We start from the raw sequence: 26,953 nt of genomic DNA, 5'->3' as shown, positions 1-26,953 counted from the left end.
GATCTAACAAGCTTTACTAGCAATGTGTCTTAGCAAGTGCCACATTTGTGATGTTATTTCCCATTGTTTTAATAGTTATGAGCTCATGACTTTTTTTTTTAAATAAAAATAACAATGACAAAAAAAAAAAGCATTATACATGCTTCATTTCTTGGAAAAGAAAGCTCACTTGGAGACTCACAGTGGATGAAATCTATTATTCTCATCTTTCGTCTATTGCAACAAGCACTAAGTTTAGCTTATGAGCCTCAAGTGTAGTTGTCTATAAGTTATTAACCACACGCAGTAAGAAACAATAAAAATCAGGGACAGATTTGCCCAGCACACTCTTAACTCCACCTTTTCAGAATTACAGTCACAAACCACAGGGTGTGGAGAGTAACTTCCTCTACCCAGAGATGGTTAAAAAAAATCCAGATTTGCTACAAATGCCCTCTTAAATAGGTGATGCACTAAACAGTCTTGGAACTTCTCAAATGCTTTGCGTGAGTGGCACATCACATTAACCAAGGAATCCTAATTAGAAAAAATACTCCCTTAGACTGGAAATGAGAAAAAGATAGCTTCAATGCAATAGAGACACAGGTTGATTATTGTTCTGAGGAAGTAATCCATCTGAACATCTCCTCTAGCTCCACTGAGAGGCCAGAAGTTTTGGTCTATTGCTGGTGCACAACTATGGGCAAAGAGACCAGAAAACTTGAGTCCATGTGGTTCAGATTTAAAGTAATGACTTCAGTGGCTAATAAATGTCCCAAAAAAAGGACACAAAGCAAGTTTTTTTCCTTTCTGGGGACAAGCAAACATACTGAATGTTGAAATCTGGAGCAACCCCACCTTCCTCCTCCCTGCCCCAGCCTTTTGCACAGCCTGGAGGTCCATTCCCAGCGGGGCCACAGTGCCGTGTCTGAGCTGGCTCTGCTGCCTCGGGCCAGCCCTCCGTGGATGGCTGCCCAGCTCCCAGCCCAGCCACGGCTGGCAACTCAGCTGACAGGCCCTGAGAGAGGCCAACGGCTGAGCAAGCCATGGAGATTATGGGAAGCTCTTACAACTAGGTGGTCCCTGACATCCAAGCCTTGAGCTTGAGCTCCATCCCAGCACTGAGTATGCCCAGGACTGCAGCCTGTACTCTCCTGCATCTCCTGTGTGCCCAGAGCTTTGGGGTTTGTGCTTGCCTGTCCAGCACCGCCACTACTGCAGGCCTTCATGGAGGTGCTTCACTTTTCCAACAACAAAAGGCACAAGCAGACACAAGGGGAAAAGGCTTTGAGCAATTTGCTTTACTCATCCTACAGTAATGGACAAACAGCTGATAAGGACTGCAGACACAGCTTCCTTACTGTCCAGCCTGGGAGCAGTGCTGGATCCCAGGGCTGGCCCGCGCTCCTAACTCCCACTGAACATCTGAGAAGGTCATCAGCCCACTTCTGTTTGTGTTTATTTCCCCTTGTTAACAACAGGCTGAACAGAGTAAAACTCAGTTCATAATGCTCTTTAAATTCTTTCTCCAGACTGAACTCCAGTTCAGTCCAGGTCTATTTCTGTCTCATCTCTGGGTCTGTGTATTTTGGCACTGCTCCTTCTACACTTGTAATGGCACTGGATAAAGAACGTGCACTGAGGAATTGGGCAGGAACAAATGCAACTACCCATTCCACAGTGCGGCTTTGTGATTAATTACCTTACCATGCTGAAGTCAAATCAAGAAGGATTTAAAACACAATTTTTAATTTACAATTTACACTTAATATTGCATTACAGAATGAACTTATTTACTGTGACATCTAGCATGATTGATTTTGAGCTGCTGTCCACGCCACTGTCAGCTGGGAATATCGAGCTCCACCGTCGGGAGCCTCCTAGCACTGCAGGGTACCACAGCGTCATCCATCAAGCTCCTTCTCCTTCTTCATGGAACTCAGGCTCCCATCATGTCCCCAAATGTACCTCACCATAAGAGGGGTCCAGTGGCTGGTTGGCAAAAAAACTGACAGCTTCTTTTATTTGCAGGATATATTAATTCAAGTACAACGGCTAATTAAAAGCTTCTTCTGCTTGGAAGATTATATTCCCAGACTACTTCCTTCAAAGAGATTTGGAAGATCCTCGGAGAGAGCTACCTTACTGAAGCCAAGTCAGCTTTTTGATCTTGAGACATCAGCAAACTGAAAAGCAACTGGCTCTTTCCTGCTGAAAGCAATGCAGCTGCATTGCTTTCCCAAAGGATAAGGAACTACTAATGCACTCAGAACCCACAGCTACACAAAAGCAGACCCTGTAAGCAAATAAAGGCACCATCAGCAATCTGAGCATCCTGGGAGCAGGATAACCCAGTCCTGCTCTCAGTCTGGGATGAGGGGGAACATTCTACATCCCCATCATGTAGCACAAACCAAAGTCCCAAGGCAGGAATGGTACTTGACAGGGTTAATTACCCCCCCAGTTATTAATAAAGCAGCAGTCAATGTTTTCTTCAAGAAGCCATACTCCTAACAAGCTTTATGGAGACCATGGCACTAATCCATCAGTCCTTAAAAGTGCCAAAAGACCATGGGAACACAAGGACCTCCCAGAGTATGTTCTCATATTAACCCTATCCTGCTCTTTAACAAGCTTATGTTGAGGGTTGCTTTCACATAGTAAAAGTTCATTTTAGAATCATAGGCTTAGGTAGGAAGGGATCTTAAAGCTCATGTAGTTCCATCCCTTGGGCAGGGACATTCCACTATCCCAGGTTGCTCCAACCTAGCCTTGGACACTTTGAGGGATGGGGCAGCCACAGCTTCTCTGGACACCCTGTGCCAGGGCCTCCCCACCCTCACAGGGAACAATTCCTTCCTAACACTGAATCAATGCTGCCCTCTGGCAGTAGGAAGCCATTCCCCCTTGTCCTGTCCATCCATCCGATGTAGAAAGTCTCTCTCCATTTTTCCTGTAGGCTCCCCTCAGGCACTGGAAGGCCACAGCGTGGTCACCACAGAGCTTCTCAACTCCAGGCTGACCAATCCCAATGCTCTCAGCCTTCCCCATAGGAGAGGGGCTCCATCCCCCTGATCCCCTCAGTGGCTCTCCATCTGACCACAGATGCACTATGGTCTATTGGGTTTAAATGGGTCTCTGGAGGTTTCTTTGGCTGGAGGGAGTTACATGGCCTGGGACAAAGCACACTGAGCTTCATATCCAACAATGGTGTTTAAGTTTTAGGCTTTTTTCCCTTAAAAAATACAAGAAAGTAAAGACTGAGCTAGAATTCCTTCAGATGCCAGACACAATCCTTGAAACGCTAATTTTTTTCAGCAAAGTATCAGCAAACCACATAATTACTCAATTAGCCCTAAACAAAGGGAAAAGATAGACACTAAACACAGATCTACCTACTTGAATAATTCAAGCACTACTAAATAGAGCCCCTCAATTTTCATACCAAGCTACTTGTCTCTCAATAGAACACAAGGAAGAAAGAAAAAAGTTCAATTTTGAAAATTCTAGGAGAATAAAACCAAGGTTCTAAGAGATGACCTGTGTGTGCCTGCACACATATATACATACATGTGCATGAATATCATTATTTAGATACTCAAAAAGGCTTTAGGATATATCCAGCTGCCATCCTTTGAGAATCCAGATTTCCAAACATAACAAAAATCACGTAATCTGACGCCAACTGCTGGGAGAAAGAAGTGTCACATTCAGTACAAAATTCAGATATTCTGCATGAGGTTACTCTGTACCTAAAATATTCTTTTTTTCCTTTTTATTACTAGAAATGCATCTGCCTTCTTTCCAAGTAACTGACAGAGTTTTTATTGATTTCAGTCAGAACAGACCCTAGCTCCCGTCCAAGTATTCCACCATAAAGTGAATTGCTAAAGGATTACCAGTGTAAAACCATTTGAAACCTCAACCTTGTCCTTTCAGGCATTACAACTGTACATTCAAATCTCTGTATCATTCCAGATAAGTCTCCACTTCTCAGAACTAATCCATGTGCAGCTGACAGAACATGGAATGTTACAGCAGATAACATTGTCCGTGTACACCAATTATTCACTCTGACAATATCCAATTGGGAATATTATCCCTAGGGCTCAAACAACGGCCCAATGATGCCCCAAATACTGCTGTGAATAAAGAGGCATCAGTTAGTTGAAATTAAAACACCCATTTAAGGATGTTCAAAAAAGGGCTGTTACTGGTGTTCCAGGATAATATGAACTTTCTGGTCTTTTTAAAAATCTATTACTAACTTAAACAGTGAAGACTCTAAACAATTCATTTTCTGTTTCTACCTATCAGACACATTTCTGTTTGAGAAGTTGGATCAGGTGATTTTTTTGAGATGCCTTCTAACCTGGGCTGTTGCAGGACTCTATTGTACAAGAAAGCAATGGGAAAAAGAAGCAGAAAATAAGACTGCAAAATAGCTTATCTGACAGAGCCAACCCAGGAAAAATAGGATACTGAAACATTTTCATTCTATTTTTAAAAATATGTGGTTTGGATTGAAATGCCGATTTAAAAAGAAAGATATAGCAAGTTTTTCATGGCCAGATGAGCTCTCAAAAGCTTCATTACAGCACTGTTTACTTTGGTAACTGGCAAGTCAGCTGGAAGCAACTCTCTCCCATCCCTTCACTTCTGCCTGTATCATTTGTAATTGTGTCATTTTCTAAATGGCACCAAGAAAAACATTTTTAAGCAGAAACCATTCAAGTAAGGGATAAACTTCTTGCAGAAGTCTAGAGAACCAAGGCTGAGAAACTGGAACACTCACCACAACCCAGGGGAAGGGGAAAGGAGTCGGGCCAGGCTGAGCAGTGTCTCCACACTGCCAGAATAGCTCAGTGGTGACACTGGTCTCATGTGTCTCCTCGCTCTCCATGGGCCACAGCAGTCAGAATGCCTTGCCTCTGGTTCTGCCCAGCAGCACGCACAGGGTTCCCTGGCAGCTCTCCTTCCTAAGACAGGCTGCAACCCCCGCAGCTGGGCTGCTGGGAGCCATCTACACAGAGACACGGAGGCTCTTCTCCCCCCTCTGCAGCACTGCACTCATTCCATGGTTTTAATCTGCCAGGAGAACCAAAAAACAGAACTTCTCCCCACAGTAGTCACACAAGCCCTGAGAATGACTATTTGGTAAATGAATCCTGTTGCACAGAAGTCTCACACTCAGTGCTCCTGAGGGTCTGGCTGCAAGACACACATCTATAGTTGTCGCTTTGGAAAGGGAATCTGCACATTCACTGACTTATGTAAACTGTGTGGTATGTAAACAATCCCCCAATCCATGTCTAAGCATCATTTCTGCCCACAGTCATTTGTCATATAAAACTGACATCTCAGTCAGAGAGCGAAACACCTTATAGTAGAGAATCATGGAATCATTTAGGACGGAAAAGCCTTCTAAGATCATCTAGTCAAACCACTGACCCAGCACTGCCAAGGCCACCACCAACCACGCCCACAAGTGACACATCCACAGCTTTTAAGGATGGATGGTGACATTTCCCTGGGCAACCTGTTCCAATGCTTGTCAAACCTTTGAGGGAAGAAGTTTTCTTAATATCAATTTAAATCTCCCCTGGAGCAACTTGAAGCTGTTTCCTCCTGCCTTATTTAACAATATAGCTTTACATGTCAACTGAGAAAAGATCAGAAAGAAGCCCAAAGCAAGAAGAGCCATGCACTTCTTCAGGAAGAATTTCAGGTTGCTTCTCCAGCTCTGAAACAGCATCTCCGGGGGTTCCTCACCAGCAGCTCAGCCACGAACTTAGAGCATGTCACTGTCTCAGTGTGACCTGGATCCATGCATCCTGGATCCTAAAAAGTTCATCAGGTCCTTTCTTCATTATCCTTCAGAGTCTACCTAAACCCTCAAGGGTATGAGAAGTTTCCAAAGCAGATGAGCTGCCCTAGCAAGCTGAAGGACTTGCCCTGAGAGGCTGTGGCTGCCCCATTCCTGGAAGCATCCAAGGCCAGGCTGCGCCCCTTGCATGGGACAGCTGGGGATGGGGGACGCTTGTCTGTGGTGGAACTTGGCATGGTAACCCCTCACCTCCAATCAAGCTGTGAGAAGGACTCCACCAATGGATGATGAACAGGGTCAACTGGCAGACTTTGGGAGGGGCCAAGTACATATAAGAAAAATATTCAAATATGTATGATCACTCATAAATATTCATGTTGCTGATGCAATTCCCAGGTGTATAAAAGGCCGAGCCACCATTTTGTGAACGATCTCCTGGCATTGAGCCACGCTCCCAGCACTGTCCCTTTTGCTTTGTGTGTTTTTATTAGTTCTCAATAAAACTTTTTATAACTCATCCCCACTCAGGGTCTGAGTCGTTTGTAACAAGCTCCCTTACAACCATGCTGCCTTTTGCCAGCTCCTCTACGCAAGCAAGAACTCTGGGCAGCTCATTACAGCAGGATCCACGAGAGCTTAACTGGGGAGCTGCTAATCCGGGCAGCTTTGCCCAGCCTTGTCTGCCCAGCAGCAGAATCCCAGCTGTGCAGATCTCTATCACCTCCGCACATGGGCCCAGTGCCCCTGCACTGACCCCATAGACACAGCACAGCCCAGGGGAGCACTGGGACACCTCACTAGAAGAAAGCTGTTTCAGGGCTTTGGAAGAAGAAAAGAAAGGCATCAGAATATTTCTGCTCTTGATGCAGGTTTCAGTGCTCAGTAGTTTTAAGGAAGCTGTGGAAGAGAGGGAAAAATTAAATAATATCTGTGGGTTGTAAAATTCCACGGAGTTTTACTGGTGTAAAAATGCAAGCATGCTCCAAACTAACTCAAAAAGCAGATGTGAACAGGGAGGGAGGAGGGAAAGAGGATGAGAACATTAACTTTTTTGACCTAATCAGCTAAACAGGAATACATTAGGCAAAACCTTGTTTTCTGTTCACTCATCTTGTAAAATTTGTTTGAAATAATGCCACTATTTATGTTTCGATAGAAATTAATTTAAACTAACTCATTTGTCTTGAACCTTGAATTTCCCAGTTTTACTCTCCATCTGGCCTATCCCAAACAGACTGGAATGTACTCTGACTACTGGAAAAACATGGAACTCTCACAGGGCAATGAAATAATCAATTGCTAAATAATTACTAAACTTACTCTAAAAGAATGATTACAGTTGAAAAATGGAAGCATTTACCATGATGATTGTTTTCACTAAACTAGTTCAGCCTGTTTATACAACACAGAGCACAAAGATATCTTCTCTGGGGAATTTGGATCTGTGACCATAAAGCCATCAAGCTCCAAAAATCAATGTTACCACCTGACTTGTACTGTTTGCGTAAGTCAATATAAAGCATATTTTCTCAGGGTCTGCATTGTGTCTGGAAGAAAACCCACTCTCTGAAATGGCAGGTCCTTTCAAACACAGTCTGACAGCTCACACTGGATATTTGAAGTGGTTGAGGGGAGTTGACTCCCCTCATGAGTCAACACGAGTGAAGGGTGTTGAGCTGCTGCAGCAAGTATAGTCACTGAGGATGCCACCAGTGAATGGCATGGAATCATGGAATGGCTTGGGTTTGGAAGGGACATTAAAGCTCATCTCATTCCACCTCCTGCTATGGGCAGGGGACACCTTCCACTAGGTTGTTCCAAGCCTCTCCAACCTGGCCTTGGACACTTCCAGGGATCCAGGGGCAGCCACAGCTTCTTTGGGCACCCTGTGCCAGGGCCTCCCCACCTTCACATGGAATAACTTCTCCCCAGTACCCCATCTAACCCTGCCTTCTGGCCATGGGAAGCCATTCCCCCTCCAGGCCCTTGTCCCAAGTCGCTCTCCAGCTCTCTTGGAACCCCCTTTAGGCTCTGGAAGGGGCTCTCGGGTCTCCCCAGAAACCTCTCTTCTCTAGGTGAACTCCCACAGCTCTCCCAGCCTGTCTTCAATCCTCCCCTTAGAGACTGCTCGTGTTTTTGCCCTGCTGCACTGCTCAGTGCTCGAGCTGCAAACTCTCTCTGGCCTCCCATCCAGTGTCTTAGAGACATTCACAAACCAACATGGAATTCCTGCATACATCGAGAGTCAAGGCAATTTTCCTGAACATGAAGGCCAAGGAACAAAGATTGCAAGGGCATCACTAATTCTTTAAACAACAGCCTGTTGGGCAGGCTCAAGGCACCATTTTTTTGTACCAACTGCCCACTGGAATATTCACAGTGAAAACTGTCATTTCATGGAATTCAGGAGCTATTCAGGTACAGACATGGACAGTCGTCCAGTCTCTCCTGAAGATCTTGTTCAGGTGTCTGCAGTACAAAATGGTATCCAAATGATTACAGCAGGATGGCTCAGGTTTAAATCACCAGTTCTGCCAAACACCCCCTTTGCTGCCAGAGGAAAATCAGGCCTCACTCAGGAAAACACTTAAGGATATGTGAAAAGGGTATCAAAATCAACAGAATATATATAAAAACATTCCAAAGTGTTTTGCTTAACTTTGTGCCTGAGGTCTCCAAACTAAATGAGGTGGCGTTTCCCATCTCCTATCCCTTCTTTATCCCTAGAGCTGGGGCTGGATATCCTGGGCAGGATTATTTATCATCACATGAATGTAGCAATACTATACCAGCATAAGCCCAACTGTAAAAATGTTAAGACAAATGTTATGGATTAATTCTGGAATGATTACAAGGCCCAAGACCCCAGTGTCCAGCTAAACTATATAAACACAGATAAAACTGTCCAAACTGCAAACCTGAATAATAAACCCTATTTAACTAACAGAATAGCCTAGATGAAATTCCAGCTGTCCTTCACACATGATAAATTAAAATACTCTGTAAGAAAGTTCAGTGTACACTTCTACAAAGGAAATATCAACAAAACCAGGAAAAATTTAATTTATTTCATTCTCCTAAGTCACATCTCACATTTACTGAGCCCTTCCAAACACGTTATGTTGCTGATTAGCAGTAATGCCTTAAGGTACTCTTTTTTCCTTTTTTCTGATCTTTGGAGTTAAAAACTGCTTTAAAACATCACTGAGGCACATAATTCTTACTGAAAGATAATGTCGGGGAGCACCCTGTAATTTAAAACACTGCACTTCTAATGGACAAAATTGAGTCAAGTAGGAAAAGCAGGATGGATTCAGATCTCAGCCTGAGCACAATCAGACTTCAAACAGGGCTGAAAAAATGAAAACCAGCTGAGCTAATAAAAACCAGACCCTGCTCAAACAATCTTTCATCAAGTAAACTTCACCTATGTTGTTACTCTTGGAATTTGGTAAAGTAGGAGGAGCCAGCAAGGTCTGAAGACAAGATGAGAAAGGATATTTGGGAAGGATGTAATATTTAGCAAAATAAGATGGCAGACAACCAAAGCCAGACTCTGAGCTCAGTTGTACTGGTGTAAATCCAAACTAGCATCACTGACTGTAATGGAATTACTCTGGATTTACTCCATGTTAACTGAGATCAAAACCTGATCACAGACAGAATATCAAACTGGGAAAAAAAGGCCTTTATATCTACAGTATGGGACATTTCATTGCAAGTAACTAAGCAAGTGTTTAATGCTTAACATTAAACAACACAAGGTGATATGGACTTGAGTTATCCCATAAATACCCACAGCCAAAATTCTCTACAGAGCGAAAAGTTTTATGTACTTCAAATCTACCTCTAAGCAAGATTTATGCAAATTAATGAGTTAATTCAAAACATGCTTCATTTATTCAGTGCTTTTCTTATTTGCTTGTTTTGTAGAAAGGACAGTTTGAAATTAATCAAGACTCATCCCCACAAAGCAGGAATGCAACAGCATCTCTTCAGTTGCCCCCCTTGTATCCTTTCCAGAAAGGCATACAGACTCTTACCATTTGCTAAGGGGCAGCTCCAGCTCCAGACTGTACCACACACCTCCAGACTGGGGAGTATTTCTGCGCCTCCCCTCTAAACAAAGTCCCAGCCACAGGTACACATCATACCGGTGGCTGTGACAAACCACCAAGGCATTAAAAGATTTGCTTGATGTGGTGAAATTGCCATTTATTCAAAATGCAATTTAGCCAACAGTTATTATTTTCACCTCCCTACACCACGACTCATTTGGGTAACAGAATGACATTCAAATCAACTTTGGAAGGTAGAGAAAGGGCCAACGTTTTACAGCAATGACATGATCCCCACTTTTCACACCCTAAGCATAAGCCACAGCAGGAATATTGAGAACAAAGCTTGACACACAAAGCAGCCTCATTTTTCCCCCACTGTCAGCATTCACAGAGACTGTCCAGATTCTCCCTCATACACAGATCCCACGTAACTCAGTCCTTCCAGTTCATTAGCACTAGGGATGTTCCCTCCCTGCTGCAGCTCTGCCAGCTAAGCCCACTGCCAGTCCTGCTGGCCAGAACCACCACAACTCAAGCCCTCACCTCCTCTGCTCAGCCCCAGGGTGGCTCATGCACTCTAACCAAGCTCCCAAAACTGAAGAGCTTCTTCAGCCTCTGCTAACCTGGACTGTTTGGGAATTAATCTGGGATTGCCAAGCAGCACACATGGCTGGGGATCAGAAAAAGCCATGACCTTAAAGAAGAGGGAAGCAGGAAGCAGTGCAGAACAATAATTATTTTGTCCACTACAGTTACAACTTTAGGAAAGTGTAACTTAACGGATTCAGGACAATTTCAGAAAACAAAATATCAGGGTCAGTTGGTCCAATTTTGACCCAGAACAAAATCTACAGAAGTACTCACTCCCATGGCCAACATGTGAAGTGGGAATGAGATGTGTCCTAGCTACCAGCCTCATTCAGGCTGAGGCAAACACCACCTGGCAGGTCAAGAGAGGGGGATTCTCCCCTCAATTCCCCTCAATTCTGCTCTGGTGAGACTCCATCCACCCTTAGCACAAGAAAGACATGGAGACATGGACCTGCTGGACAGAGTCCAGAGGAGGCCATGGAAATGCATCCGAGGCTGGAGCACCTCTGCTCTGGCACCAGCCTGGGAGAGCTGGGGGTGCTCACCTGGAGAAGAGAAGGCTCCAGGGAGACCTTACAGACCCTTCCAGGGCCTAAAGGGGCCAGGAGGAGAGCAGGAGATGGACTTGGGACAAGGGCTTGGAGTGACAGAAGAAGGGATTGCTTAGAGCAATCTGAACTGGAGCAGGGTGTCCCTGCTCATGGCAGGGAGCTGGAACTAGATGGTCTTTGAAGTCCCTTCTAACCCAACCCATTCCATGATTCCGTGTTCCCCTGCACAAACCTTTTTGTGGGTAACACAGCACCTCTTTCAGAGCAAGAATATATTCTCTTTAGCACCAGCACACTTCACCACCAGGATCCAGTGTGTATATGCAAAAGATACTCCAGACTGCCAAGAAATCTTGAGATATGGAGGGGAGTAATTGAGAAGGGACACTGAACCCCTGAGAGAAAAGGGTCAGTGGAAATTTTGAGGAAGTGATGGGCTGAATACAGAGACAAAGAAGATAAAAAGATGAGGAGTCAGACAGACTAGGAAAGAAATGAAAAGAAGGAATAAACATTTCAGGGAGAAAAAAGTGATTTGTGGTTTTGTGGTTAACACAGAGAACTGTGACTCAGGGGTAGGTCACATGAATTCCCTGTGATTTGATTCAGCTTATGTAAAATTTAAAAAGGGAAAGACATGACCAAAACAAAACAAACAAAAAACCCAAGGCTCAAAAAAAAAAAAAGAAATCAAACCAACAAAACAAAGCAAACCACACAGATACTGAAATATCCTAAGACATTGAGATGTAGGGATTTAAGTGGTGTGCTGTTCAATCAGGAGTAAACAATCCTGGCCAAGCACCACTGCCTAAGCAGCTTGTTATGTTCTCCAAATGCTGTAGGAGAGTAGCCCAAATGTTATCCCAGCCAGTGCACACTGTCTTAATTCAACAAAGTACCAGGGCATCACCAGGGACATCACCCTGGGTTCTTGTTGTGTTTCTGGTACTCAGGCTCTGGTACATGACAGCAGTTAGTCAGGGATGCACAAGGATGCTAAAGATCTCTAATTAAAAATCCCACCACTATTGTATTGGTGTAAGTAACAGAAAATGGGAAAAGATCTGCCCAAAGATGGGCAGAATCACAGGTTCTTTGCCTGGGTGCTCCAGCTATTGCTCTTTTACCTAAAATTGTGTGCTTGTCCAAACATTTCCTCTATTTGCAGCCTAAAAACCTGGCTCTGACACAGTAGCCTAAAGTCATAATCTCATGAAACCTTAGTAAACAGAAATACAAATTAATATGGGGGCATAAAAGAAATTACAGTACTCCTAGCTGTCCTAAGACAGAGCCCATCATTTTTCTTGCACAGTTTTCCTCCTCTTCTTCTGTTCCTCGCTAAGTTCCAACAGCAAAAGCATACTACTCAAGTGAACTAAGACCTCACTAACTAAACAAAAAGCTCCATCCTTTGGAAAACAGACTCGGACATACCATTGCAGAGCTTAAGAGAACTCAGGAAATGTTTCAGAGATATTCAGCATCCCCAGAGACACTTCAGCTCATGAAAATACACTGGTGTCCAAGGCATGAAAATTACAATGGCTTCCTGCTGACCACCCCAGCCCCAGGCTAGGAATCTAATTTAAACAAGCTGGCAGGAGTCCAGCAGTAACCTACAGTCACAGCTCAGAGCTGCTATGCCGAGCAAACAGCCCAGACATTTAGCAGGGACTACAGCAACACAAGACATTCCTTCATTTTCATTCCATGCTGCAAACCCACCCCCACTCACTCCACTTCAGCAGCATTTTTCCAGGCTGAGAACTGGGGTACTGTTCTGCTTTGGTTACCTCTCATTGCTGAGCAAGCTCTGCTGCTTGTAATTTATCCCATAAAGTTGATATTTGGCTCCACTATGCATCAGGCTACATGAAATTGGCTTTTAATGCTGCATAATATTCATTCATTGTACCTATATCACACACTTACTGGCCTATTCCCAAGAGCAAATGGTAAGGAAGCCACGATTCCAGCGAGAATGGATGAGCCTGCTAACAGGGACACATCACTGAGAGTAAATTCAACGCTTTCTGGTTGTTTGCAATGTTTGACGCATGCTGGCTCGCTGTCTGGGAATATGTCATTTCCAAAAACACATATATCTTACCAGTAATGCCTGTAGACTGCAATCTAGGCTAGGAATGTTGTAGGAGAAGGGGCACAACTTGGCAAAGCAGTCAGAGTGAAGAGGAGTACCAAGGTGCCAAAGCAAATCAAGATGGAGGAGCACAGGGACACAGAACAGTACCTGAACACACACAGCCTGTTTACATTGGCAGCACACGGCACCAGGTGCATCCCAGCCCCTGCCTGGGAATTGTCCCATGGCACTATCTGCCCGCCCTGGAGCTGCCAGTGTCACTCCTTCAGCTGACACAGAAGGGGTCTCCAAACACCCAAGGTTCAAACCCTGCCAATAATCTGTGGAGAGGGCAAAGGAGGTGCACGAGCTCCTGAGTAGCCCCGTGATCAGACACACACCAAGGCCCTCAGCAGGGCAGGCTCACAGGAGCCCTCAGGGTGTGCTGGGCTGCCCAGCCAGGGGCCTTCTTCAGCTGCTGATGGGAGCCAGGGAACCACCATGTGGGAATAACCTATTGCCCACAAGAGCCCTTGGTATCCATGTGGTAGGATGAAAACCTAGGTGTGAAGCAAACCTCAGGGACTATTATGTGGACAGTCAGCCCAGCGCAGAATGTTAGAAAGAAGAAAACCTCTCAATTAACTTCCTATATTCTAAAGTCAGGGCTTTGACTGAACTAACCTTTGCTTCCCCTACAACCAGTGAAAGCAAATGACATCTCCAAAGAGTATTTGAAAATTCACAGGGGATTAATTGCTCCTTAAGGTGCCAGTTTCATTTTGTGATTTACAGAAAGAGCCTCTGGGTCACCAGCCCCTCAGCTGAGAGTCTTCAGTGAAGTGCCTGAAGTGAAATGGGACTAATCCTGTCCTCAGTGCCATGGCTTCATGTATCTTGACATAACATGATCCCATCCAAGTGCTTCAGAAACATGAAGTCATGGTGCTTCTCCTCTGGCAAAACCAGTTACCAAAGAGTATGGTGCTCATGTCCCTCAAAAAGCAACAAAAAAAGCTTAACCATGGATCACAAGGGGATATGCCTGACCTAAACCATTCTGATCCCCCTTAAAAATGCAACACTGCAAACAATCCCTTTGCAAAATGCAAATCTTGGACCCAGAGTTCACCCAACAACAACTGCACAGCATGAATTCAGTGCCAGCATCACTGAAGGATCTCGTAAATCTGATCTCAGAGCAGCACACCTCAAACAGGAAATCCTAAACACCAGCAATGGTTATAAAAAACACATTATGTTCAACAATGTAAGTGAGGGGTAAAACATTCTCCCTGGCTGGAGTAATGAAGCACAAAAAGCAGCCAGCCCAGAGCATATTTCATTGAATCCATCCTATTCCTTCTAACAAAACTGCTGATTACCAAGGCATGGTGAGCTGATCAAGTAACACCATCACTCTCTTTCAACAGAGAAATTGTTTTGCTATTTGCAAACTGAAAAACATATGTTCTCAATATTTCCTCTGATGCATGTGTCTCCTTCAAAACCAAAGCCACAGCATATGCCAACAATTAAATCATTGACTGGAAAATATATACCAACTGGCATCTGAGGGCTCTCTGTCTAAAGGGTTCCTCCTGCCAGGCTTTAGGCCACATTCAAAGTACATTAACTAAATGAAATATCTGCTCCTTTTCCATAGTCTTCAATCTGGTTTAGCCAGATCCTCCCCTGAGTGGAATCCACTCTAGTATGAATTCCAAGCAGCCTCTGATACACACACAAAGGATAAAGGACAATGAAGAAAAAAGATGACAGGGACCTCAAGTCATAGAATCACAAAGTACCCTGAGTTCATAGGGACCCACAAGGATTATCCAGTCCAATCCCTGGTCCCACACAAGACACCCCAACAACCCCATCCTGTGCCTGAGAGCATTGTCCAAAAGCTCCTGGAGCTCTGGCAGCCTTTGGGTCCTGACCATTCCCTGTTTTCACAGTACAGGGGAAATAGCTCTAAGATTTCTAAAAAGTTGGTCCAGCAGGATGCAGAATGAACATTGCACGATGCATTGAAAAAAATCACCAACCCAGTAGAAACTCCTTTTGCTCCCCATCAGTTAAAAAAAGCTCAAACACAACTTGTATCAGCACAGGGAGTCCCATCACTGCATGCCCCCTCTGCAGGACAGGTAACACACAGCACACCTCTGCATCACCCAACAGTGAGCTTCCAAAGGCACCTGGGCATGGCCTCATGCCTGCTCCTTATCAAGTCAGTACTGCTGGACAGCAGTGCAGCACACAGAGCAAGAATTAAGGACCAAAGTGTCAGTTTCACCAGTTTTCAGGTCTTGGGTGGTTCTTTTCCTTCGTTCTGTCCTGAGAACTCAACTTCATTCTCTTACCTAAAGGCATTCATTCACTATTAATTCATGTCCAGAGAAGGGAACAGAGCTGGGGAAGGGGCTGGAACTGCAGAAGTGGCTGAGAGAGCTGGGCAAGGGGCTCAGCCTGGAGAAAAAGAGGCTCAGGGGGGACCTTGTGGCTCTGCACAGCTCCTGACAGGAGCTGGCAGCCAGGGGGGTTGGGCTCTGCTCCCAGGAACAGGGACAGGAGGAGAGGGAACGGCCTCAAATTGCTCCTGGGGAGGTTAAGATTGAATATTGGGAAAAATGTCTTCACCAGGCACTGGAACAGGCTGCCCAGAGCAGTGAAGGAGTTGCCATCCCAGCAGGTGCCCAAAAGACATGTCAATATGGCACTTGGGGACATGCTTCAGTGGTGAATATGGCAGCATTGGATTAGTGGTTGGACTCAATGATCTTAAGAAGTCTCATCCAACCTCTTAACAATTAACCTCTCTTAATAATTCTATTATTCTAATTCCCCACAGCAAAGACATATTTTTCCTAGTTTTCCTCTAGGATTGGCACATGAAAAGAGGAAGCTCAGCATCTCAAGAGAGAAATACTCTGATTGGTCTCCTTTTCAACTTTCCTGTCATATTTCTGTGACAATTCTCTTTACAATCAACACTATTGCCTCAGTTAAAGTGAGATAAAGATGTGTACAATATTCATGGCTCCTTATTTACTTCATTACCATGCATTTTCAGAAAACAGTTGTTTTCTACAGATGAAAATGGGACACTTATCAGCCTCAGGGAGGGACAGTTTATTCAAAGCTTAAAAGTACTTGAGGATCTGCATCAAATATCTGCTTTTCATACAGCAGTAGGAATGTGATTTGTGTGCATTTAAACCAATCCAGGAGATGCAATGCAGCAGTAGAAATTGCTCTTTGCTTTCCATACCAGAGAGCTCCCATCAAGACCCGTAGCCAGTGTTAAACAATTACTGCCATGAACAGGATTAATTTGCCTTCTCTGTGTGATTGTGTGAAATACAAGCTGCTGTAACCCCTGGGAGATAAATTCAGAGTGCAGGAAAGAAGAGAGGAAGGTGAATGAGGAAGTTTCTTTGTTTAAAAAGTGGTTAAGAAACTGGGAGGAGATCCCTCTGTGAATTGTACCTAAAAGTTGAGTTAACAAGGGCACTGTGACTTCTACATGGGACTCAACAGGTGAAGTATCCTCTATGCAAATTCCAGCTCCAGGGAAAAGGTGCACACTGCTGACAAACAGCAAGGCTCACCTGATAAACGACATCAGTAGTAATTAGAAGGACAGAATAGCACTGGAATACATTGTTATTGAGCTGCAGAGCTTCCCTTGGAATTACAACCACTTGGAGCCAAAGAGAGCAAAGCAAAATAGAACAAGTAGCTTCTAAATTCTGTAGGCAACAATCTCAAATGTAACATGAAAAATAATTTGTAATTCAAAGCAGAAAAGAATTATGTATTTGAGGCATTATCATTTTTTTCCCAAGGAAAGAATCTCTACTGTATCTTCAAATAAAAACAGGGAGAATAACCCCTTGCCAGAAGGATTCAAGAACCAGAGGGGAAATTCACCCTTGTGCATACCTTCTGGGCTGGACATGCAGAGTTAAGACAGCAGAAAAATAAGTTGTAAATGATGCTCTAACAGGCTTTTGGATCTTGTCTCAACATTTTGGCTGCCTCACAGATTTTGGAGCTTCTGGCACTGGCAATACTTACTGTCATCTCTAATCTATATAAGCAGCTACTTTTAGAGGGACCCCAGATAAATCCTTCTAGAGGAACAAGAAAACATCCATGCAATCACAGGGAATTCATTTTACAGATATCACAATGTCTCTGTTAATGGCAACAATAAGGTTTCAAACACTCATTTCCCACAGGCTCAGTACAGTTATCCCAGAAGCCTCCGAGATGGAAAATGTCTTTAAGTGCTTTAGATTTCATCCTTATCAGCCCAGAGCTCTTCACTTACAGAGCATTGGTGACAGCCACTCACCTGATGACAGCAACAATAACACTTGGTAATGGTACCAACACTGAGCAGTTTTTGAGCCTTAGGGAAGCAGTATTTCCCATTGAAATTGTCACTTGTGAAATATTAATAGCAATACTTCATCGGTTTTAGCACAAAAGAGCAGAATTCCCAATTATTATGCCCAAGTCTGCTTATCATTCACCCTCAGACATACCAAGGCTGCACTGAACAGTTGTACCTTTACACTGCCTCTCCTGAAACACCAAGGAAAAAACTCAGAATTTGGACATTATTGCTCATTATTGCTGTCACTGTGTATCTAAGTCCAAGATAAACCAGCTTCTAAAAAACCCCAAATCCTTACACATCCTTGAGTTTTCAGATGGGATGTCTACAAATTTGAGGCCACCAAAACACAGAGCTCTGACAGATCAGCTGTCACCAGCTTTAATCTTGTATTCTGTGATCCATCAGAAGAAGAGGGAGATGAGACTTCCCAAATTAGCACCTTTTTTCCCACTTTCAATATTGGTAGCAATATAAGAGCCACTCAACTCTCAAGTAAGACAACTACTTGAATTAAGTGGAGAGCATAATTTTCTTGGTTTCTGACCTTACTCTTTTCAAAGAGAATTGAGGCAATTCTTCTCTGTCTGTTGTGGTTTGGCACTGGCCCAATGCCAAGCACCCAAAAGAGTCGCTTGCTCATCCTCCCCTGCCACAGCTGGGCAAAGGAGAGGAAGAAAAAGTTAACAAAGTCCTTGTGAATTGAGATAAGGACTGGGAGAAAACACTTCAAGGGCAAACTTAAGGTTGCAAAGTGAACTTTATTACTAACAGAACCAGAGGAAGATAAGGAGAAGTAAAATAAGCCCTTAAAACACCTTTTTCCCCCAGCCCTTCCCTCCCTCCTTCCCACGGACAGCACAGGGAGACAGGGCATGGGGGTTTTGGTCAGTTCATCACTGAGATTTTCCTCCACTGCTCAGGAGAGGAGCCCTTTCCCTGTGAGACTGTGGGGTCCTTCCCACAGGAGACAGTTCCCTGTGAACTTCTCCAGCTGCTCAAGAGCAGCAGCCAAACCACACCAGCCACAAGGTGAGTCCCTCCCATGGGCACACAGCCCTCCCAACACTGCTGTGGCGTGGGGCTCTCTTTCCACGGGCTGCAGTCCTCTAAGGACAAGCTGCCCTTGAGAGGGCCCCTCTCACCTGGCCAGAGGGCCTCCTGCAGGGATCCACCTGCTCTGGCATGGGCACCTCCCCACTGGGCTGTGGGGGGATCTCTGCATCCCCCATGGATCCCCATGGGATGTGGGGGGATCTCTGCATCCCCATGGATCCCCATGGGCTGTGGGGGGATCTCTGCATCCCCACGGATCCCCATGGGCTGTGGGGGGGGGATCTCTGCATCCCCACGGATCCCCATGGGCTGTGGGGGGATCTCTGCATCCCCACGGATCCCCATGGGCTGTGGGGGGATCTCTGCATCCCCCATGGATCCCCATGGGCTGTGGGGGGATCTCTGCATCCCCATGGATCCCCACGGGCTGCAGGGGCATAGCTGTTTCACCCTGGTCTCACCACAGCCTGCAGAGGAATCTTGGCTCTGGCCCCTGGAGCACCTCCTGCCCCTCCTTCTCCACTGACCTTGGTGTTGCCATGTTGTACCCCTCACATGTTCTCACCTCCTCCTCTTCTTGGACTAGGAGCAAAAGTCCACGACTATGTTTTGATTTTCTTATCTAAATACATCATCACAGAGGTGTTACCAGCCTCTCTCATTGGCCCAATTTTGGCCAGCAGCATATCCAGCTTCAAAACCATCAGAGATTGGCTCTGCTGGACATGGTTGGAAGCTTCCAGGAGCTTTTCACAGGAGCCATCTTTGTGACACCCTTGCTACCAAAAATCAGATTATGCAAAACCAATACATTATCCTATAAAAACTATGGGATCTTGATAAGTACCCAGTACAAAGTATTTGCCCACAGAAACTTCACTGGTAAGCAGCTTATATCTTCTGGGCAACCTAATAATTTGTCTAGTTCAAACAGAAGACAGTTTTTAAACAGTTTTAAGCAGTTTTACCTACTAAGGAAGGGAGGGAGGCCTCTGGAATATGGACAGGAACACAGGATCATATTCCTCTCCCTCTTTCAGCTGTCTCCCTTTTCATTAAAATCATAAAATCACAGGCTGGCTTCGGTCGGCAGGGATCTTAAAGCCCACCAAGATCTTTCTTCCACTCTCCCAGGTTGCTCCAAGTCCCATGCAAACTGGCCTCAGACACTTCCAGGGATCCAGGGGCAGCCACAGCTTCTGTGACACCAATCTTTTCTCATGCTGCCCCCATCCCACTTCCGTGGGGTGGGCAAACTCAGATACCAGTACACAATACCACTTTTCCCTTAAACTTGTTCTCCCTGCTTTGAAAACCACTGCTACAGGAGTGTTTCTCCACAGCCATGTTCCTGTTCTTTACTTAAACTAATAACAAGTCTTGAAGTACTTCTTCCACCCCCCAAAGGAAGCAGAAGGAATGGTGAAGACAATGCCCCTCTTCTTCAGGCTATACCAGAAGGGTCATTCTTCATCTTCTCCAACTGATTTACACACATTCAGCCTCTGCCTGAGAAATTTAGACATCCATAAATCTGAGAGTAAAGCCCAAGATCAAAGACCTGAAGTGACAGAAGAATGCAGAAGTGCAGGGCAGCACATGGGAGAAGGGCTGTCAGGAGAGCTGGATGTGAGAGGCAGAGGCAGTGACATCAGCTGTGACACCATCCAGCTGAGGGTACAGCAAGGACACAGGAGTGCCTTCCCCTCTCCATTATCCATCTGCATACCCACAGTACTTTTTCTGCCAGGAAGTCTGAAAAACTTTAACTCCACTAATAGCCTAATTTTAATTTCACAGAATTCCTCCTCTGGAAAAAACATTACTTCTTCATTATAACTTCTAAAAAAATCTATCAAACCTGCAAAACCCAAAGTTCCCAGACTTTTCATATGACCTCCTGAATTTGATCCAAGCTAGTATGTGGCTCAGCAGCCTAACCATGTTACAGACATAACCCTGCCAGTCTGTTAAAGGAGACTCCAGTTAAACATAACTAAATGCTTCACTATGTGCATAACTTTACTTAAAATAGTAAAGAGCTTCACTCTCTCAAAAGAGAGGAGTGGGATCAAGGAAAAAAAAATATTCCTTGTTCACACACTTACTATGTGACTTAAGTTCAATACTGTTTTCCCATCTAAAGTAAGCATTATTAATGTTTCCCCTTTTCTCACACAGTGTTTTCTATTTGATTTGTAAGAAAAGGGTCAGGAGATGCTCAGAGTTCTGTAGACATTGCAGACTATGAACAGGCAAACACCATTCTCTACCCTAGAAGTCCAGAGGTTACATATTCCCTTCATTTTTGTCTTAATTAATTACTGGAGTTTGGTCTATAGAATAGCCATTCACACTAAAGGAATGCTTGATTAAATCACACAGAGTGAGTTATGACTGGTATAATTCCATTAGCTTTAGAGAAAAATAATAGGGATGAATTAGTCCTCTCAGGCTTATTTTCCATTCCAAAATTCCTTAATGGCATAAAGAAAAAATAGCAAAGCTGGCCACAGATGTTAAATAAAGACATTCCAAGTCCAATCCCATTTCCACAGGATACAATGGGAGTTAGTAGGACATCAGGACCCACAACACGCAACTACAAAAGCATTTGCTGATCTCCAGCTTTAGCACCAGTTCAAAATTTTCCTGTGCCAACTCTTCTTAAATTTGGGACAATTTTCCACCCCCCACGCCAGTTTCTCCATTGAACACAAGTCTGGCAAGAGCTTTCTTAGTCAACAGCCCTTTTCACTATCTACAAAAGTTCTGTGATCACACTTAAGCATTGAAAGCCCACAATAAAAAAATTCCCAGTAATCTGTTAAAGCACTGGACATGGTTATTCACAAAGTAGAATCCAAAGCAAAAGGTTTTTCCAGAGTTGAACTCTCTGCATCCCACCAGATGGTACACGGTATAGAAATGTGAAACCCATGACAAATTTTTCCGTAAGCCATAATTCTGTGCCAAAAGCCTCAGGTTTGATACTAAAAATATACTTGTATTCCTGTTTCACCAAAATCCCACTGCAGCAGGGAAAACACGACATTTAAACCTACCATCACACACCCCAGTGCTTTGGCACATCACAATCATGGAATCACAGAACCATTCAGGTTGGAAAAGACTTTTCACATCATCAAGTCCAACCATCAACCCAACACCACCACCACTAAACTCTGTCCCCAAGCACCATATGCACTTGGTTTTTGACCACCTCCAGAGAGGGGGACTCCACCACTGCCCGGGGCAGCCTGTGCAAATGCTTTGCAGCCCTTTCTGTGAAAAGGTTTTCCCTAATGTCCAACCTGAGCCTCCCCTGGCCCAGCCTGAGGCTGTTCCCTCTCCTCCTGTCCCTGTCCCAGGCAGCACAGCCCGACCCCTCGGCTGTCCCCTCCTGTCAGGAGCTGTGCAGAGCCACAAGGTCCCCCCTGAGCCTCCTTTTCTCCAGGCTGAGCCCCTTCCCAGCTCCCTCAGCCCCTCCTGGTGCTCCAGACCCTTCCCCAGCTCCATTCCTTTCCTTGGACAAGCTCCAGTGCCTCAATACAGCACTAACAACACTTTGAGTTATTTAAAAATCCTCCCATATTCTGCTAGACTGCATTTATACCAAATCACTTACAATCCAGCTTACCCTGTGGGATGCCAAGTGCACTCTGCAATACAAACTAGAAAAACAAAAGAATTCAAAACCAAATCCACACCCAACTTAAATTGCAATTACCTATCAATAGTGTATCTGCATCAGGGCACCTTTATACAAAGAGAAGCTCCTTGGATCTGAGCCCCAAATGTATCTGTACCCTTGTAGAGTCCCATGTGCCCCAGGGACCACAGCACCTCACCAAAACATCCAGAAAATTTGCGTGTGAGGCAGCTACATATAAAGCTCTTTTTTGGAAAAAGATTTAAGTGAATAACAGCACATCTTGTGAAAAAAAATAGCTTCATGCTCATTAATTCAGTTGAGCAACCTTCAGAAAGAACAACACTAGGTAAATGAATTGGATGCCATGAAATAGTTGCCAAGCAATATTTTTATGAGGTTTTTGAGTGAAGTTACTTCTCTATAGATTGAAAAAAAAGAGGCTGAAGTGGTCACAACAGCATTTCTTACATTTTCTTTTCAAGTGCCTCAGCATGGTCATCATCAGGTGTAGGGTACAGATGACCAGCAGTCATCTGGACCTTACACATACATGAAATTCAAGACATTGGCCTGTGGTGTGTCTTTCTAACTGAGAAAGACCAAAAAAAAAGTAGTTTTCAGAAACCAGGACAAAATGAAGTTGAAAATTGTCCATCCTCCACTTTGAGAGAGCTCCCTGCCCTCACAAGTTATCCATCACTCTAAGAAGCAAGGCCCCCTCAGGGAAGCTGGACTTCCACACAGAGAGGTGTAACAGGATACTCTGAGGCACGTTTGCCAGCAGCTCTGGGCTGGGCAGGTCAGTTCTCTGCAGGTTTAAGTTTCAGTCACTCCACTGAATGAAGTCTAACAGTTGCCAAGGAAAGGGATCTCCTGTGCAAGGAGAGGGAATGGGGGAGGAGGCAAGGAAGCAAGGAGTCAGTGAGTGGGAAAATGTGACTCAAGCAGGGGAAGGTGGCAGTGGATCTGTTGCTGGTGAGGTTTGTACAGAGCAAGGAGGGGTGGTTACAGCAAAGCATGGTCAAAGGAGTCAGTCTGGAACACAAGCAAAGAACCTGGAGAGGCAGTGGGAGCAAAGACAGTGAGGAGGACACAAAAAAGGACTGAAAAGGTGAAAGTGACCAGAAGAAAAATTGAATGGAAACATATGAGATGAGAAAGCAAACAGGAGCTATTGAAACAGACGAAGGGAAAGTGTCTGTGATGAAAACTAAGCACAGGACTACCCATGAGAGAAAGCTGAGACTTCTTTCTACTGAGCATGCACAAGAACAAAGGACCACCACACAAACCTGCACATTAGAAGTGCACCACACAAGATCTTCTTGCTCTTGTGGACGGAATAGTTACTCAATCACTCTGAAAAAGAGAACTATCAACTCCTACCCTGAACCCCTCCTTTCTGCTCACTAAAGTGAGGATAAGCTAGCATTGAGAGAAAATCAAACCAAAACACTCCTAACCCATCCTCTTTGATTTTCTGACCATTCCATGGAAAAAGAGCTCCAAAGAGGTGAACTTGATTTTCCAGAAGGATATAAAAGAGTTCTAGGTTCTACACTTGACCCAAATCTTTCCCTTCTTGTTTATTTCTGTGGCATGATGCTTTTTAAGTCCCATATAAGTTTGTTCCATAAATTAACAAAAAACAGGGGGACAGGGGGAACAGAGGGAAAACAAAAAGAAAATGACACCAAATGTGGAAACAGTAAGGACCTTTTTGTGGTAGAACACTCTGATACCACAATGAAGAACTCTTTGTAAGAAAAAAAAGAGAACTTATACAAGCTATTCCCTCTAATTTTCTAAGCATTTGGTTTAATGTATTTACACCAATAGCAAACATATATCTTGTAAGCAAAAGTATCTGTGACTGGGGGGAAATAGAGAGGATGTACACTTTTTTTGCTGACATTCCTGCAGAAATGGAACTCTTAAGCATTGAGCATATTCTGATATATTCCATGGGAACTAAAGCCAAAAGATCAAGGGCTTTTTCCCACTTTCTGGTTCTTTTTTCCTTTTTTTAAGAGAGTTTTTACTGCACAGTACAGCACACATCACCAGCCTGAGGCATCCTGTTCCTATTTCCTCTTCAAGTCAACAGAAGAATTTGACAAGCAAAGAGGAAGAAAGCCAGAGAAAATGGATAGGAAGGGAACAAAAAACAGATGCTGAAAGAGAGGAACACACGATGTACAGCAGAAGGGAAAAAAAAAAAAAAGAAAGAAGACCCCAAACAAAAACAAACAACAACAAAAAAACCCCACCATGTTAATTTCTCTGCAAGTTTCTGAATGTAAACATGGGATCATAAAACAAGAGGAAGAGTGCAACTGCATTATTCACGTTCTTAAAATAACTCAGTAGCACCGTTACTACTACACGTGCAGTTCAGTGACGCTACTTCAGCTCGTATCTGGACAATTAAGAGGAGTATTTGATCCCTTAACTACTCCTTGGTGCACAAAGCGCACTTAGAGCCCACTCCAGTCTATCCTGAAGGCTTTGGGAAGCTTTGCAGTAAGATAGGGAGGTGGTGGTCACAAAATGTTACTCGCCCTCGGCAGGGAAACGCATGCGGCAAGAACGACTACGACGGGACAGGAATACTTAGGCTCCAGTCCCTGCAAGCGCAGGAAACCCAATCTTTTGCCAGCCCTCGGGAGCTCCCTGCTGCCCGCCCCAGCCAGGTCCCGCTCGGCCCTACCTGGGTCGTGGAACGGCACCAGCGCGAAATTGTACAGCGGCCGCTTGGGTCTCTTCAGCGATGTCTCCAGGATCTTGGATGCGCCCTCGATAACTTGCACCAAGTCGTCGTACATGGAGCCGGTGACATCGAAGACGAAGGCCAGGGTGGAGGCTCCCTCGGGCACCGCCTCGGGCTCGGGCACGGCGCGGGCGCTCAGGGCGAGCAGCAGCAGCAGCACCGTGCCCGGCGCCCCGGGGCTCCCACCGCCTGCCATCGCGGCGGCACCCCCGGGAAAGGCACCGGGGGCAGTCGGGCCGCGGGAACGGAGACAGACCGCGGAGAGCGCGGGGACAGAGCGGGACGAACCGCGGAGAGACCGGGGATGGATCCGGGACGGACCCGGGACGCACCCGGGAGAGCGCGGGGATAAACCGGGACGGAGCGGGGAGAGCGCTGGGATGAACCGGGGAAGCGGGGACTGATCGAGGGGAGCAAAGACCGAGCGGGGAGAGGGGAGAGCGGACCCCGTCGCCCACCGCCCGCTCCCCTCAGGCGCGGCGCAGGAAGCGCCGCCGCTTTTGTCTGCGCGCGGCTGCGGCCCCGCTCCGCCTTCCCTACCGGGCAGGGCTGGGGCAGCGCCGCCCCGAGGGACAGGGCTGAGCCCCGGCCGTGCCGCGGGGCCGCTGCTGCCAGCCGGGCCGGGGATGGAGCTGCGCCCGCCGCCCCGGGACCACCGGCTGCGGATTGAGGCGGCGCCCGCCCCGGTCCCGCCTCCCGTGGCCCGCTGCGGCCCCTGCCCTCACGTGCGGTCCGCGACCTTACGCCGGGGTCTCGCCCCCTCCTTGGGGTCCCGCCCTTACCTGGGGTCACTCCCGCAGCTGGGGTCCCTCCATCACCTCCGGAGTCCCTCCATCACCTTGGGGTCCCGCCTCCACTCCAGGCTTCCATCCCTCACCTGGAGTCTCTCCCTAACCTGGCTCCTTCCCTCACCTCCGGGTCCCTCCCTCACCTGGGGCCCCCCCTCACTCCGGGCTTCCATCCCTCACCTCACCTGGGTCCCTCCCTCACTAGTGTCCCGCCCTCACTTGGGGGTCCCTCCGTCAGCCCCGGGGTCCCTCCTTCACCTTGGGGTGCCGCCCTCACTCCGGGCTTCCATCCCTCACGCCGGGGTCCTTCCCTCACCTGGGGTCCTCCCGGCCCCCGCCCCGGGCAGCCCCAGCAGGACCTGTCCCTCACGGCCCGGGGTCTGTGTCCGCACCTGCCGCAGGTGAGGGTGGCGGTGCCGGCTCGTCCCAGAAGAGCAGGGTCAGATGGGATTTTGGGAAGGAATTGTTCCCTGTGAGGCTGGTGAAGCCCTGGCACAGGGTGCCCAGAGAAGCTGCGGCTGCCCCTGGATCCCTGGCAGCGTCCAAAGCCAGGCTGGACAGAGCTTGGAGCACCCTGGGATAGTAGGAGATGTCCCTGCCCATGGCAGAGGGTGTGACTGGATGAGCTTTATGGTCTCTTCTAACCCAAACCATTATGGGATTCTGTGATTTTTAGTGTTTCATTATTGGAAACGTGATACAAGACTGAAATCACTCTGACATGTGCTACCACCCTGGCGGTCCCTTGGCTTCAGTTACACATCCACAACTCCTACTGAAGCCCTCCTCAGTGCCCATGAGCATATCCTTAAATTTAATGGTTTAAAGGGAGTAGAAGAGACTCCAGACTGTGACCAGGACAATGGCACCAGTCACTGTCAGTTTTCTGGTGCAAGAAAAAGCCTAGAAAACGAAGGAAGGGAAGTGACTAGAGTGGAGTTTTAACTCTGCTCAGGCAATGGAAGAGATTAGAGGTTTTATATTTCAAGCCTCATTTGTTAGGGATGCAGCAATGTCCCAGCAGGCATCATTGGAAAACTCAGTCCTGACCCAATGCCACACAGAAGGGCTCCATAGAGAATCACGAGCCAAATTCCCTTTGCTCCAGCTCACCTCAGTGCTGCTGTGTAAGCTTCCTTGCCATGGGCTGCCTCCTGCACTGTGGGGAGTAA

General features: G+C 46.0%; 1 protein-coding gene across 2 annotated transcripts in view; it reads right to left on the bottom strand.

Moving 5' to 3' along the window:
- Nucleotides 1-25,704, bottom strand: part of HMCN1 (hemicentin 1) — a 164,438-nt gene extending 138,734 nt beyond the window's left edge. Inside the window, exon 1 of one of the 2 annotated variants that reach the window (XM_030953930.1) lies at nucleotides 24,934-25,704. In XM_030953930.1, coding sequence (XP_030809790.1) covers nucleotides 24,934-25,189 — 256 coding nt within the window. In that variant the 5' untranslated portion in view covers nucleotides 25,190-25,704. The remainder of the gene's footprint in view (nucleotides 1-24,933) is intronic. The other variant, XM_030953929.1, reaches the window with a different exon arrangement.
- Between the last annotated feature and the right edge of the window lie 1,249 nt (nucleotides 25,705-26,953).

The sequence above is a fragment of the Camarhynchus parvulus genome, chromosome 8 (genome assembly GCF_901933205.1).
Source record: "Camarhynchus parvulus chromosome 8, STF_HiC, whole genome shotgun sequence".
Taxonomy (NCBI): domain Eukaryota; kingdom Metazoa; phylum Chordata; class Aves; order Passeriformes; family Thraupidae; genus Camarhynchus; species Camarhynchus parvulus.
This window is presented reverse-complemented; position numbering and strand designations above follow the sequence as displayed.